The 17140-nt window shown below is 42.6% G+C and overlaps 1 protein-coding gene across 3 annotated transcripts in view; it reads left to right on the top strand.

Moving 5' to 3' along the window:
* Positions 1–17140, top strand: part of ank3b (ankyrin 3b) — a 262028-nt gene that overhangs the window by 224370 nt on the left and 20518 nt on the right. For all 3 annotated transcript variants that reach the window (XM_063221923.1, XM_063221924.1, XM_063221921.1), the window contains exons 28-37: positions 514–738; positions 5048–5202; positions 8378–8589; positions 11139–11346; positions 12700–12796; positions 13527–13755; positions 14130–14255; positions 14669–14788; positions 15441–15467; positions 16578–16659. In XM_063221923.1, coding sequence (XP_063077993.1) covers positions 514–738; positions 5048–5202; positions 8378–8589; positions 11139–11346; positions 12700–12796; positions 13527–13755; positions 14130–14255; positions 14669–14788; positions 15441–15467; positions 16578–16659 — 1481 coding nt within the window. The remainder of the gene's footprint in view (positions 1–513; positions 739–5047; positions 5203–8377; positions 8590–11138; positions 11347–12699; positions 12797–13526; positions 13756–14129; positions 14256–14668; positions 14789–15440; positions 15468–16577; positions 16660–17140) is intronic.

A 17140-nucleotide genomic window follows, 5' to 3' on the forward strand; every position in this document is an offset into this window, starting at 1 on the left:
CATAGACATATCATGGCTGCTGTCATTGAGCGGCATTCGGTTATGGTAAAGACAAACCTAACAATCTCAAGTTTTCATGACCATGACATAATGTTTATGACTCGTCCATGACTGTGTCATCATGACACTGTTTTGACACTATTATGACACTGTCATATCATGCCCCAGGTAAGTATAACCCATTTTTACATTTTTATCTCTTTTCTCACTATGCTCACTTTCTCTTGGATTGTCCTCTCAGTGTGCGTGTGTGGGTGTGCTTTCTTAGTCACAGCATGAGGGGAATCATCACTGATAACGAGACAAACAGGACAATGTCAATATCCAGTATACGTTTTTAACGCTGACTCTTTTTACCCATTTTCCCTCCCTTCATTGTTGTATCCTTACTCCATTTCTGTCTTTTCATCCCTCTTATTTCCTTCTTTCCGTCCGTATTTTCCACCTCTCCTTCCATCCCTCCTCCTCCTCCTCCTCCTCCTCCTCCTGCTCCTCCTCCATCCATGTCTCCAGGTTCCTGGTGAGCTTCATGGTGGACGCCCGGGGCGGCTCCATGCGGGGAAGCCGGCACAACGGTATGCGCATCATCATCCCGCCGCGCAAGTGCACGGCGCCCACCCGCATCACCTGCCGCCTGGTGAAGCGCCACAAGCTGGCCTCCCCGCCGCCCATGGTGGAGGGCGAGGGCCTGGCCAGCCGTCTGGTGGAGGTCGGTCCGGCAGGAGCTCACTTCCTTGGGTGAGTGTTTCTCCTCCACCTCCCCCTTGCGTTCTTCTCTCTTCTGGAAGTGTGGGGTAATGTCTATCTGGATTTTTCCTGCTTTTTGCCCCCCTTCCGTTCCCCTCTCCTTTCCCCTGTTTTCTACTTGGCAAGGATAGTCTGGCCCATAGGTGGTCCACACGTTCCACTTACTCTTGGTCAACATAGTGTAAGGAATTACAGTGGCAACGTTTATGAACGTTGCGATAGTGGACCATGTCTGGTAGCCACCACATAGCCTGCTTCATTGTACACACTATGTCCTGGCTACCGTACTGTATGCTACATAGCATATACTGTATTACCTTAGTGAAGTGTCTCATTAATGCAGTTGTAATGCTGTGTACAATCAGAATGTGAAATGTATGGGCCACCTCTGTTGCCAGAGCAGCGTTGCCATGTGGGTTGTCCCCCTACTTTGTCATGCTTTATCTCTTAACTCCATGCCCATAGATGCCCCTCTCCCCCAGCTGCCATTGCGTGTGCCTTTGTTCACTCTAGACAGACAGACAGACAGACAGGTGAGGGTAACAAAAGAGTCAACAAAAGTACAGTGATCCCCCTGTCTGGCCCAACAATGACCATTGCTATTACAGTAGCGTAGCGTGACACAGACATGCGCTGACACAGGTTTTTGTTGCATTTTGTTTGTGTATACTGTGTACATGCTTTGTGCAGACAGTACCTTTACGTAATGGACAGTGTACTTGTTTCAAGACTTGGAAGTTCAGGGAATCAAGTTGAAAGGTGATCGCTTGACGTTTAGTGTTTGTACGGTATGAATGAAGAAAGCAGTAGGTATTCTTGGCTACATGATGCCAGGCAGTCTGAGATTAGCAGTGATGGGCCAAATGGATGTGTTAGATACAATCCGGAACCAAGTATTCAAAATGACCTGGATTTACCTGTCCAATTGAGCCAGGTGAATGTCTGGTTTAATGATCTCCTGGTTGAATTGGACAGGTAAAACGAGACCATTTGGAATATGTAGCACTGGATTATGACTGATGAATCCATTTTGCCGCCCATCACTGGAGATTACTACCACAGCACAGGAACAGTTAAGATGCTCTTGAGTAGGGATTCTATTCACCTGCCTCTTGGAAGGTTAAGGGGCAGGAAAAGAGATTAAGATGATTCTCAGATGACAGCTGGCATCGACAAGGCCCTAGCTCATAATCTGGCATCCTAGCATCCCAGATGACATTCTTTTCCAAAACATTGTAGCAATGAAGTCTTATGTAATGGGCTGGCATGTCCTTATGGGCTCTGAGCATCTCAGAACAAATACAGGTGGCGTGTAATGCACAGCGACAGAATAACAATCTATTTGTCATACTGTTTGCAGACATGTTAGGATCTGTCATCTGATATTGAAAAGAGAAATCAGTTGAATGTTTTTCTTTTTTTTTAAGTTGGGTGTAAACTAAGCAGGTGAATGAGTCTGAGAGGGTTGAGGGCTAATGGCTGGTGGCTATCTCAGTGTCTCTTTTGGGTTAATATGCCTGTTGCCTTTGGTGTTGGCTCAGTCCCGAGGTGCCTCCTCCCCAATCATGGTTCATTCTGCCTAAACCTACTTCTGAAAGATTCGGCGGAGGGGGGTCCAAAGAGAGTGGATCTGCACCTTAGTCAGCAGGCTACCAATGGGGAATTCATCATGGAACCACCACTTCCTCTCAGCCGGCCCTGTAGGAATGACAGTTGTTGTTCTCTGTCTCCCTGTGTTGTCTCTGCCTCCCTCCTTCCCTTTCCCCTTCCCTCCCTCCTCTGCTGCTACTCGACTCAGTAAGCTCCACATGCCTCGCAAACTCCCATCCCTCAGTGATGGCGAGAGGCTGGTTAACCGAATCCTTCAGCTCGGCCCACGAGGAACAAAATTTATTGGGTAGGAGTGTATGTTTAGAAAACCAAACGATGCCAACCCCGCCTTCGCAGACCCCTTTTGTTTTGAAGGTTTTGCTGTTATTATTCATTTTTGTTACTGTTGCTGATGTATATATTTATGATGATTACTATCCCGCACCTTAGTTTCGTTTTTTCTTTTTTTTCCCCTTGCTTTCCCTTTTAATTTTCACTTTTCTTTGGAGCCACATCCCTGATGGGTTTGGTTTTCAGGCTTTCAGTGGACCAATGAGGTGCTCTGAAATCGTACCCAGATGGGGCTGGCCAGGCTTCCCTTTGGCTGTGATAGCAGATTGCGCTTTTTGCAGGGCATGATGGAATTCATCCCACTATCATGTTTTGGCTGGCATCCTCTTTATCGTTTGGAGAGATTGATTATCATTTATGTATTGCTTAATTTACTTATTTAATTTCTGTTTGGGAATGTTGAGGGTTGGGTGCTTGGTGCTTTGCAAAGAAAAGCAGAAGTCACTGTGTTGCCAGATTTCCTCACCATAGTTGGAAGTTTGCAAAACCTTATTCAGACGCCCGTGTGGAGAAGAGTTAAATGAGTAATTTGAAGCTTAAAATAATAATAATAATAGTGCATTGGCTTGCAGTTCATAAAACCGCATCGAGGACTCTTCTTCAGAAGCCCTCTGTGAAAGTAGAACTGGACGTTTCATTGACAAATGATATTGGTTCAGTGTGAGAGAGGGGGATAAGGAGGCCCATCGTGTTTGTGCGCACACAGCAGCCATAGCAACACGTGGAAAAACATTTACTCAACTTGGGACATTCCACTGGAAGAACATACAAGATTTTCACAACCTATACCCATGAAGAAAAAAAAACAACCAGATTCTTTTTTCAAATGTTCACACACATGTAACATATACAGTGATTAATATACTGTATCTGTAGTTAAATTTTCTCCATCCTCTTTGCTAATTAAAATCAAGTTTGTGCTATCAGTCGATCAAACACACGGCACCATTGTTTTTTCTCAGATTATTCACGCCTGTTACCTCACAGTTCAATATTCGCAGGGAAACCATCAATTATGCAACACTGTGCCACTTTCTCTCTCCGTGTCCCTCCACAAATGAGCAGTTCCCATCCTGACACAACCTGTTAGTCACTGATGAATAAACCCAATTAACAGTAAGCCGTTCCTGACTCAGATGGTGGAGAACACGTCACCACATAACTCGACACAATTTGTCTCATGAAATTCGCCGGTTGTCGACTCTTTCCACACCTCTCTGAGTATCAGAGGCAAACACAGCCGTCTGGTTGCTTGACCCTGAGAAAGTTTATACAGCGCTTCCACAGTATTCCCCTCGTCTTCCTCCTCCTCCCTCTCTTTCCTTCTCTTCTCTATCTCCATCTCCTCTCGATTCTTGTCTCATTATGCTACTGAAACGGCAAAATCAACCTCTTTGGATAAACGAAGAGAAGAACAAAATGTTCTCATGGGTTCTTTAACAGGAACACAGAGAGGGCTGGCTGTGGTGTTGGCTTGCACCGCTGAGAGCGAAAGAGGGAGACATTTATGGCTGTGCTATCTGTCTCGCTGCTGTAATCTACTTTTATTAGCGGCATTGAAAGTTAATGCGGTTTCAAAGGATTTTGGCGATTACGACCCCTTATGTTGGGGTTCAGTGATATGATGGTGCACTGCTAAATCCCCAAAAGGGAGCTCTACCTCCTGCTTTATCTTCTAAGCAGCACTGTGTGCATGAATAATATTGGACTAAATTATCTTTTGAATATGGTGCAAATCAGTGGCATTTGATTGTGTGTGTCTTAGAATACAACCTGCAATAGTGCTTACTTTTAATAGTCTACATCAGAGACTACTGAATTTTCATCTTCGGTGAGCAACTTCGCTTAACAATGCGGCATTTTTGTTTCAGAAACTGAAGTGGTGCATGCTAGATCTGTAGATATACTGTATTTCATAGGGAAGCAACCAAGCAGAATGTGACTGATTATGTGAATCTTGCCAAGGATGAGGAATGAGTCACCTTCTTCTCTCTGGCCCTGGAGATGTGCTTTGGGGTTGGGTGGGGAGGTGGGGGGTTCCCCGATGAGACTTCACTGATCATGGCACGACTGCTGTTGTGTGGACTTATCCATGGATACTCCACAGTTACCATCAGTCATTTATTTCAAGCAAGCTGCTCTCTCCATCCCCATTCCCAAATCATGGACATCAATTGTTTTTTTCCCCAAACATCTCTGCGTGTATGAAAGGCATGAGAGAGATGGAGATGGAGAGAAAGAAAGAGAGCGAGCGAGCGAGAGAGAGACTGAACGTCTGTGTCTTGTGTTTCTGTGTGTGTTAGCAATGACAGTCTCATCTTCAAGCGTTCTCTGCAATGTTCTCCCTCCTGCTCCACAGGCCTGTCATTGTGGAGATCCCCCATTTTGGATCCATGAGGGGGAAAGAGCGTGAGCTGATCGTGCTGAGGAGCGATAATGGGGAGACGTGGAAGGAGCACCAGTACGACTGCAAGATAGACAATCTCAACCAGCTGCTCAACGGCATGGATGAAGGTTTGACAGTGTTTCATTAATCTCCAGAAGAGCTAAGCTACATTTTATGCAAATAGGGTTTGTTTTCAATAGTCTCAAAAGCAAGCCGGATGAAGAATTCAGAATGTTTCCTTCTTATTTTGCTGTATGCAACTGCACTTATTGTTGCAGCTCAAAGAAGCTTCGCCTTTCATCCGAAATGCCTCCTAATTTTGATGATGGAGAAGCTATCTTTATCATTAAGGCCACTTACTGAAGATTACTCTTTGATAATCCTACTCATCGGGCACAGCTAACAAACACACTATGGCTTCACTGGAAACCTTGAATATTTGAAACCTTATAGTCTCAGTTGTTTGAACTGCAGTATAGGGTTTTCCAGTACTCAAATGAAGCTATAGTAGTTTGCCCCTTGAAGCATCTACTAAACATTGGGCTCCTTCAGTACCTCTCACTCATGTCTGTGAGTTCAGAGTTTAGCTTCAGAGTCCCCAGGGAGCTGGGTAGTGTGACACCGTCACGGTCATCTGTGCGCTGTTTAGACCTCCAGTCACCCAGCTCTTGAAAATCCGGAAGAATGTGTGAAGAGTCCGTTCTCTAGCATTCCTCAATCTCAATATGTGGCTTTCAAAGTAAACATGTTCCCTTCCTGCATTTCAAAGTAAACCATGGCACATCACTTTTCCCCATGAAAGGCAACACAGCACTTGTGATATTAAACAGATATTTTCCTTCACCAGTTGCCCAAATGCACACACACACACACACACACACACACACACACACACACACACACACACACACACACACACACACACACACACACACACACACACACACACACACACACACACACACACACACACAGACACAAACACACTCGCGTGCACACATGCACACACACACAAACACACACACACACACACACACACACACACACACACACACACACACACACACACACACACACACACACACACACACACACACAGTCCCATCTTTTTATGGGAAATTCCATGCTCCCATCTCTCGTCTCCGGTCATATTCATAATAACTGGAACTGAAGTACCACTTGCCCGTTAATGCAGGGGCCACGTGGTCTTGCTTCTAGTGCACTCAGCACCACTGTCTAAAGGTGATGATATGCAGGGCAACTTTTTGAGCAGCGTGTCTGGGCAGCAATAGTTCAAGATGTTGTTTGGACTGTTTATCACCATAACACTTTAACAAAAGAACTTTGATCAGTAGCAGACAACTTTTTGTAATCATTGCATCATAAAATTAGGAACCAATTATGTTGTTGCCTGGCAATATTGCTCGAAAAGTGTCCTGTGTGTCATCAAGTTCAAGTTTATTATAGCCATTTCAACAGAATATTTATACAGCTGCTGGAATATGTTTTGGCGTGCCCACACATTCAACAATGCGACCAGACAGAACAGATCTCTCATTTAGAGAGATACAAAAGATGACTTCTTTGAAGTCTGTATTAGGGCTGCACGATATCAGAAAAAAATGCGATACTCGATAGCGATATTCAAATGATATTAGAAATAAAGCTGTGTGTTTTTCTTGTCACGAATTTGACGGTCTGTGTGGGGGGCGTGGATTTGGTCATGGCGGGTCTTGCACATTTGTTGATATTCAGCTAGTGATTGGACTGCAGAGAAATGCTTTACTTGTTAGCGATAATTGAGTCATTTTCGCGATACGAATATCGCCACTCTTGATATCGCGATTTCGATACATTTTCGATATATTGTGCAGCCCTAGTCTGTATTGATACAAAGCATTAAGGAACTCTACATGTATTATCTAACTTCTTAGTTTTTGTCTGCCATGAAAAGAAACAGTGATGCGCCCCTTCATACCTGTAGCCATTGGCTTTTACCAAACAGCGCTGATCTGAGCCAAGTCCAGAGTCATCTCCACAGACTTTTTGATACATTGTCCCGTTCAGATATTTCACACACAAACGTAGATGTTATTGTTCTGCTGTTTGATGAAAGGGGTATCACTTTATTTACTCATCAATACTCACTGTGGTTTTGGCTCCCTGGCTTTTTTCGGCACACAGTTCTCATATAGAGAAAGACGAAGTAAGATACTGCTACTCAGTTTGTGTGTGTGTGTGTGTGTGTGTGTGTGTGTGTGTGTGTGTGTGTGTGTGTGTGTGTGTGTGTGTGTGTGTGTGTGTGTGTGTGTGTGTGTGTGTGTGTGTGTGTGTGTGTGTGTGTGCCTGAATGCTTCACTACGGCACACACCAGAATCATAGTTGCAATGTGACTTTTTTCCGAGAAGAATATCTGGGCCAGATTGCCAGCTCGCCAGATCTCCCCCTTACATATTTGGCAACGCAGAGAAACAGGATGCACACACATCAGCTTCTCTCGAGTCTTCTGCTGCTCATGTCACGAATCAGGACATCTGGTCAAATACAAACACTACTCCAATAATTTCTCCTTCCACAAGACCTGGGGAGATAAATACCTAAATTGGTGTATTTCCATGTCCTCCCATGCATCACATTTGGCATAACACTACTAGAATGTAGAAAATAATAACTTAATAAAAATGTATTTAGTTGACTACTGGTTTATTAGTACCACAAATACCAGTAAACTAACCTATGGAAGTCTATGCTGTGAGGTAAAAAGATAGTTGCTGATGTTGTGCATAGGTCACTCACTGATAATGAATTATTGGCCCGTGTGGCATCTGATAAAACCAAAACAATTCTGTTTATGCCTTTTTCTTCTATGTTTGGTATCTCAATGTTGATATTTTAATTTCTGTGCTAACCCTTGACTTGACTTGATTATGCAAAAAAGAATAATTTTACGCGCTCTTGACTTGAATTATTAGCGCCACAAACATTACCAAATACTTCCACCCTATGGAGGTATGGTTAATAATGGGGGTATGGTTAATTAGGTATAGGTAATTCAAGTATTTATAGATAAGATGTAAAATATAGGTAATTAAAGTAGTTGCTGATGTTGTGCATGTGTCATCACTGTTGATTTATTGGCCTGTCTAGTGTAACGCATCTGATCCCCTGGTTCTAAAAAAGACTAAAAGACTAAACATCACGCCCTCATGTACCTCTTAACATCACGCCCTCATGTACCTCTTAACATCACGCCCTCATGTACCTCTTAACAGTACGTCCTCATCATGTACCTCTCTTCCTCAGAGCTGGAGAGCAATGAGGAGCTGGAGAGGAAGAGGATCTGCCGCATCATCACCAAGGATTTCCCACAGTACTTTGCGGTGGTGTCACGCATCCGGCAAGAGAGCAACCAGATGGGCCCGGAAGGCGGGGTGCTGTCCAACAAGTCCATGCCGCTGGTCCAGGCCACCTTCCCAGAAGGCGCGCTCACCAAGAAGATCAGAGTGGGACTGCAGGTGTGTCTGTACTGCACTTATCGTGATAGGTTTGCCATCACCTGCAGTTTACATGCAGAGTAATGGATCGTGCGATTGTGTGAGTATGTGCGCGCGTGCGTGCGTGCGTGCGTGCGTGCGTGCATGCTCTAATGAGTTGGAGAATTATTAATGCAAATTACACAGATCACACCTGCACCTTCACCCTGCAGATTTTTTTTCCGTACAAGGGATACAAATATTGTACTTAAAGCAATGGTTCGGAGTAGATTCACCCTAATGCCATTTGAACCGTGACATCCATTCAGTAGTCCACCCTTAGTGTTTTCTGGCTTGGGAAAACATTAGCATATTTACAGAGTTATTTGTGGATATTTCAAATAGTTTGGCATTCACAGTATCTCCAAACTTTACCCCACAAAAATTACATGTCATGGCACCAAACTTGTACCGTAGTATATGGTCTCTACTCACAAAACGAAGCATTTAGAAGTTTGGAAATAGTCCAGGAGTTTATTATTTTAAGTAACTACAGAGCAGCTTTAGAAAGGCAGAATATATTCGGCTTGTGTTGATAATAATAAACTACTGGACTATTTCGAAACTTCTAAATGCTTTGTTTTGTGAGTAGAGACCATATTTGTACTACTGTAGAAGGTTGGTGTCATGACATGTAATTTTTGTGGGTTAAAGTTTGGAGATACTGTGAATGCCTGGCAAACTATTCGAAATAACCACAAATAACTCAGTAAATCTGCTAATGTTCGCCCAAGCCAGAAAACACTAAGGGTGGACTACTGGATGAATGTCATGGTTCAAATGGTATTTGGGTGAACCTACTCTGAATTATCACTTTAATTGCACTCCCCCCATTATTTACTATCAGGACCCACACATCTCTGCTTTGTATATGCATGTCACAGAAATGGTACGGTATATTTACATTTAATTTGCAATAGATTCATAACAAAGGTGTGTCTTCTTTGTATATTTGGGTGCTTTTGGATGATGAGATATGATTGAAACAAATTGTCCGGGTATAGATCAGTATGAAGATGAAGATTAGAGGACGGAAAGTGTTAAATGCAAAAATTAAATTAGTTCTGTTCTGGCTGGTACAGTACATTCAGCTCTGTGTAATATTGTCAGACACATGAACATTGATAGGGTGTGTTTGATTTTAATCAATTGCAGCATATGAAAAAAATTCTGTTATTGGGGTGAAATAAGGGGTTAAGTTATGATGATGTCACCGACCAGGGTTGCCGCCTAGGCAATATACCACATCACTAAAAGTTTATGCATACAATCATTTTATAGGTCTACATACAATATTTTTTTTCTCACACATGCAAATAAAATGGTTGCGCCAAGTACAAGTGTGAGGTAAAATAGTGTATGCATAAACTTTTAGTGATGATGTGAGACCTATTTCTGATATATTGCCTAAGCGGCCCCTCATACTTAAGTACTAAGCTCAAGTATTACTTAAGAGTTTTTGGGAAACGCAGCCTTGGGCAGAAAAGATTTGCTACGGAGAGTTTGGGAAGAGCAAGATGAGAAAAGTGGCGTGAATGTACAGTATATCATGTTATGAAGTTGATATCCTTTTGTTCGGGATAACTCCAAAAGGCAGTAAAGTTGCCCATAAAAGTGGTATGTTGCTGTATTATCAAGGGTGCAAGATGTTGAGTGGGATGGAGATGTGAGCAATCTAATCAGGCTTCTGAGATATTGCTCAGTTTGCAGTAATGCTTAGTGTCAACTGATGATCTGGCAAAAATTAGACAGGCATGTAATGTGATGTGTCCCTGCTTGTTATATGGGACAATATGGCTTATTACTGCTAATGTTCAAGGTCAAATCAAGGCTCAAGGGGAATGCTGTATCAGCACTGTCTATTTGGTTGGTGGATTAATGGTGTTTTAGCACATCCCACTAGTACCTTGGGCAACTGATGACACATTTTTGATGTAATAAGTCTCATTGTAATAGGAGGTATAACAAACTATAGTGAGGTGCGCTCCCAGGTTTATCCAGGCTACTTTTGCCTTTAGATCAGTATGGCACAGCTGAGTGGCAACATAAAGAGCACTGAGCACTCTTTACTTTGCCTTGACTCTGGTGCACATCTGCATGCATAAAGCACATTGACAGTGCAAGCTGAGACTTTGATAGTGGTGGACACTCAAGAGTTGTTGGTTTAGATGTAAATCAATCTTCTTCGAAAATGATACGTGATCTCTTACAGTGGACATTTCAGATTAATGATTTAGACTTTCAGTGGTTATTTGTAGCAGTTTTGATATTACCCCACTTGTCCCTTCATTTAAGTTCATAGATAGTTTCATTTTGAATGTTTTATATTCTGAAAATCTCTGCATAGTACTTGCATCTCTGAACATTACTACGATTATCTTTAAGTTATTATTTTATATATCCCAGTGGGGCACTGACTAACAGACCTTAGACTATGGTTGTGAAAGGTTGATATTTTGAGAAATTGATTGCCATGTCATGCCAATAACACAAAGCCTGGCCCTTCCCTTTGCTGGTTGTCTCTGCTTTAGGCCCAGCCGGTGCCAGATGAGATGGTGAAGAAGATCCTTGGCAACAGGGCCACCTTCAGCCCCATCGTCACCGTGGAGCCGCGCCGCAGGAAGTTCCACAAGCCCATCACCATGATCATCCCCGTGCCTCCGCTCTCCGGCGAGGGAGTCACCAACGGTTACAAGGGCGACTCCACCCCTTGCCTACGCCTGCTGTGTAGCATCACTGGCAAGTGTTTGATTCTCTAATTCAGTCATTCGATTCACTGAGTCGGACATAGGGGAATTTTCGAGCGAATGTCAACATTACGCCATCATGACGTGGGGGAAAACGCGGAGGAGGCACCGTTGAAAAGATAAAAAAAATTGATGGATACTTGTTACATTCTACTTGTCTCTTGCTGTAGAATGTTGTGAGGTGAAGCGTTGATAAACTCCAATGTTTTGGCGTTAAATTCCTAATTTATTTACACTTTTCACGTGACTTTGCGTTGCTGCCAGAACTGCCATTTTAGCGTGGGGTCAAACTTTAACCTGGTACAGGTTCTACATGGTAGATCTGCGATTGTGACAACACTCAGACTTAGGACCTCCGCACACAGTCTCCGACAAAGTGCAAGGCATTGCTCCGCAAAAGTTCGATTTCATTGTTTTCAGTACAACCCCGCACACTGGCACCGATGTCTGTGGACATCGGCTGGCGATTAGAGACGAGTTCTATTTTGTCGGAGCCGCCCATTTACTATCCATTCGGAATTGTTTCGGAAACGAAAGTCGGAACCGATGTGTGGAGGCCCTAAGTGAATAGTCATTATTCATTATTCATTGCATTCATTTGTGCATAGCCTTCATTGATTTGTTGAAAATGTGTAGTAATTTCTATGCAGGTTATTCATCAGTAATAAAAATAGTCTGTGATTCTTTTTTATCATTAAGTACTTATTGATGTGTTCATCTATTCAAGGATTCAGCCACTCATTCATTCCAATTAAACTAATTTGTTTCAATCACACAGAAATTCATTCATTTATACATCCATTCATTTATGCAGACTATTCGTTCATGTATTGAGGATGTGTAGGAATGTTTTAAATTACTCAGCATTAACAAATGTCTGTAATCTACCTTGATTCACCTATGTGTCAGTCATTGCTCAGTTAAATCAATACCCTTAAGCCCTCATAATGCCAACATCTCTGTAATTGGAGTATTTTATTCAGTAGCGCATTGAATGCTGGCTTTGCCCTGCCGTGATTTAAGGAATCCCAATGCCGCTTCGCTCAGCTCTTCTCCTCTCCTCTCTGTTCTGTTCGCTTGCACTGGTGCAATTAGGAGAAATTTGCTCAGCTTTTGGGTCGAGTCAGTATAATTTGATTTGGTTTCAAGGGGGATTGGGTTGGTAGTGTTGTGTTGTATGCAATCTCTTAGTTTGGTGTACTCAGAGCAGATGGTACAAAGCTCTCAGTGTGAGGAACCTGCCCCAAGCACAATGTCCAAACACTATGAAGAGACTCAACATACAATACATATTACACATCTAAACATAGATCGCAAGTGGTAATGTTGAACTTATGTGTTTTAGGTGGCACGTCTCCAGCCCAGTGGGAAGACATCACTGGGACGACCCCACTCAACTTCATGAACGACTGTGTGTCCTTCACCACCAACGTCTCAGCCAGGTGAGACCCTCAGACTGTTGTGTCTCCCTTTGCTTTAAGGGTGCACTGTGTGATATTTGTAGTAGTTTATTTTCAGAATTCATGCTGCCCATTCACAAATGTTACCTTTTTCACAAAAACCTTACCACCACCATCAAATTCTAAGTTTTCATTATGACTGGGAAAATTACACATACATGGAAAGGGGGATCTTCTCTGTGTGCGCCATTTTGAATGTCAATAAATAGACGTTTTTAGCTGCACAACTTCCTGTATTCTGATCATACTAGAAAATATTAGTTTGTATGTTATTTATATGCTCATTGGGATCAACTTGTTCTTGGAAATGGCTTGTTGAAATTTCAGGGCTTTCACCTCTCTGTAGCCAGCATTGACACCTACACAAGCCCTGCATCTAACTCTGAAGATGACATGTCTCAGCAGAATGCAGAGAATATGTGGTATCATTTCACAGCCACTGATGTAACTAACACACAAAGGCCTTTCAGCAAAATTGCTTATCCGCCTTTCTTTGAGGGACCATATCCCTTTGGAAATTACTTCATCAGTCTTTCAATTGACATGTAAACCAAGACCCACCATTCAGAGGCTCCTTGGTCTCTTTTCAACGGGATCAGCAGGAACACCTTTTTCATCAGCACTCAGGATAAATGAAAAGGCTGGTTTATCAACACTGGCATGAAACATGAATGAAACTTGTTGTTCTCCTTTTCACTCCCATCAAAAAAAGGTTTTGGTTGGCAGACTGCCACCAGATCCCAGAGACAGTGGGCCTGGCCACTCAGCTGTACCGCGACCTCATCTGCGTGCCCTACATGGCCAAGTTTGTGGTCTTTGCGAAGATGAACGACCCTGTGGAGTCCAGCCTGCGCTGCTTCTGCATGACCGATGACAAAGTGGACAAGACGCTGGAGCAGCAGGAGAACTTTGAGGAAGTCGCACGCAGCAAAGACATAGAGGTGAGGGGCAGTGAATTTTAAGGGTTTTATTTACAGTTTTGCTCTATTACCATTTTTTGGTTTGTTTTATAAATGCAGACCCAAGGTTGAAATGGCCTGGAGGCGAGGCCATTTTCATTGCTGATTTTAATGTCAATAACGTTTAAATGACACACTAAATAAATGGAAAAGTTGCCTTTGTGGCCTTGGCCCTGTGTTCCAGTAAGTGTCACATGACGGATATGGGAAAAGGCTATAAATTGATAATTTTGGTTAGTTCATTGGCCAATGGAGAAAATCGGGTACAGAAGTCTGTTACTTATCTGAGATTTGGAGTAGTCTAAGTTAGCCATAAAAGAGTTCTTATTCTGCTTATCTGTTATTGGTTTCTGCAGGTTTTGGAGGGAAGACCCATCTACGTGGATTGCTATGGCAACCTGGCTCCTTTGACCAAAGCTGGCCAACTGCTGGTTCTGAACTTCTACGCTTTCAAAGAGAACCGTTTGCCATTCTGCGTCAAGGCAAGGAATCGTTAATCTGTCATCAACCCTTCAACCGGTTGGGTAGTCCGCTTTACTGTAGTGAAATCACATCCTTGTGACGCAAAGTCTTCTTTCTTCCTCTTTGACTTTTTTGACCATTCTATAGGAGCGGATTTTACAAGACTGAGAGGCTCTAAATGTCCATATGATTTTTTTTATAGGACCAATATTATTAAGAATGTCTCTCACTTAAAGTTGGGATACATTTTACATTTTTATTGTTTTATTCTCTTAATGGCTATTTTTATTTGAAACGATATACAAGTGAGGAGCAAGAGGCCAAAAGCAAAACCTTAGAACTACTGTAAGGCCTTGGATTAAGGGCCAAACAGCAATGGCACTGATTGTAAGTTTCCAGATGCAAACTTTTTTCTTCTACTTGGTCACTGCAGGTTAGAGACAACAGCCAGGAGCCTTGCGGACGGCTGTCCTTCCTGCGAGAAAGCAAGCCTAAGGGTATCCCACAGACAGCCGTTTGCAATTTAAATATCACACTGCCAGCACTCAAGAAGGTATGTGGACGCCACCATGTGTCTCCCCCTCCCTTTCATGCCATGTCATCCTCATCTACAGGGAAGGGTCAGGACTACTCTCAGTAGCGCTTTACAAAAACACTACAAAACAAATCAATAGTGTCAAAGAAAAAATACAAACATGGCTGAACCGCCTAAGTGTGTCTTTTATCTGTTTTGAGGTTATCTTCAACTAGATTTTTTTGTTGTTGTTGTGACTGTGTGATGGCTGTTCCCCTTCGAATCAGCCATTTTGATTTTTTTTTGTATTTCTCGCGAGCCTCATGCTTTCGGCTGCTGGTGCACGGGGATTCGTGCTGCTTTTTTCCCCAATGGCTTTATTCTGTGTTGGCTTCTGTGTGCTGTTTATGTTGCTATGAGTGTTGGCTATTCATTCTATTTTCCCTGCCGGATTTTTCCTCTCAACAAAATATTATTTTTAATGTCTGGTTTCAGTTTCAGTTTCGAGTTACTTTTGTTTCTCTTTACTTTGCGGTGGCTTTTGGTTGTTTTGTTCTCTTCAGTGCCGCTCTGATTCGCTTCCCCCTTTTTCACACCCTGATGTTTCTTTCCCCCTCCTCCCGCTCTTCCCATTATGTTATCCTTTTTACCTCCCTCCCTGTTTCTGCAATGCATCTTGGGAACGCAACAGGATATGGATTCAGATCCTGATGAAGAGGTAACGCAACACATACGCTCGCCTCACCTCCACCACGACCCCTGTGGTCTGCTTCATGTCCTAGTGGCTTCTCTAGAGTGGGGCGGGGGGGTGCTTTGTTCTTCTGTTGAACTCCATGGCTCAGCATATAGTTGCCCTCCATTAGAGTTTGTGGCTTCGGGTACATAACTAAGGCTGACCAGCTTTAGCTATCTTATTTCACAATCTACAGGCTGCTTTGGCATGGGTCTATCTAGCAGCTGTGGCAATCATCACTTTTTTAGTTATCCATTGTGTGTCTCTTCTTGTCCTAGTGTCATAATAGAAAATAAGGTCCTAAATGTTAACTGTACGACGATGTACAGTTGTCCTGTTTATCCAATAAAATTACATAGAACTGTCAAGTACAATTGCATAGCAGTTCGGTGTGCAATAACTAGTTTGCAATAACAATGTAGTGTGAATCTGTGTAGCTTAGTTCTTTTTTCATCTAACCAATCAATCTCTGTTCACTGTGACCTGACAAACTCATTAAAGGAAATCAATGTACTATTGATCTTCCATAGTTAACTGCTTTGTTTTATTTGGGTGGCAGAGCTTGCAGCAAATGTGAGCCCACGGTAGGTTGGTCTTGATGTATGACAAGTTGTGTAAAGTGACGAAGCTACTACTCTACATCCCATTACTTGTTTAAATTGGCTTTCTAATAACACTGGTCCAACTGTTTTGTTATCGAGGAACTTTTTTTTTTTGTCGATTCACAGCCGCATACGTAGACACACAAACAATCAAAAACAACTTCATTTCAGTGGACCGGGTTTGCCTCAGTAAATTAGTGGCAAATGTTTTTTTGTTCTTCAGTTTCAATTCAATTTCCATTGAGCCCTTTTACATCACCATGTATTTGAGTATAATGAATACACATACACCCATTCAAAATCTAGTTAAAACAACCTGCAGTATAAAGATGACATAATCTAAGACACATATGCATTGCCGAGGAACGGTAAGTTCCTTAGATTGGATGTCCGATATACTACATTCACAAGAAGGAGGTTTCTGATATGTAACTCCGTTTCATGGCCATTAAAGACAGAGAACTGATAGAATCTGTTGTTGTTGTTGTTCCAGACTGAAAAACCAGAAAGACGTCACACCTTTGCCTCTCTAGCCTTGCGTAAGCGCTACAGCTATCTGAGCGAGCCTGCCACGAGTGAGTGTGATTATTTCACTAACTTCTTTTGGGAAGAAACAAATTGCCTTAGCATGATTAAAATGGTAATATTATAACGTCTACTGTATAACGCCTAACACAATGTAGATTATGATTTGATTGTGAGAGTAATTATTGATTATTGTAGATATTCCAGTGCACACATACATGTTATATCTGCACATTCTCACCATACATAACCTCTAAGTCCACGTGCCTGTTTTTTGACATGGTATTACCCTGCATGTGTTGTTGTGTTTTAAGTTGCTGTGCTGTGCCTGCCCACTTTTGAAAATATTATTTCTGGTGTTTGAGTTGTTTCCTATCACTGGCAAGAATTGATTTTTTTGTTTTGTTATTCTGAACATCCCATGGGATTTGACTCTGACAGACTTGTTCCCAGCAACCGGAATCAGCTGTCAAAGTGAAATTTCACTGTTATGTTTGTTTTCCTTCTTTGGTTTTTGGTTTTGACAGAAAC

This window comes from Engraulis encrasicolus, chromosome 17, assembly GCF_034702125.1.
Source record: "Engraulis encrasicolus isolate BLACKSEA-1 chromosome 17, IST_EnEncr_1.0, whole genome shotgun sequence".
In the NCBI taxonomy this organism is placed as follows: Eukaryota; Metazoa; Chordata; class Actinopteri; order Clupeiformes; family Engraulidae; genus Engraulis; species Engraulis encrasicolus.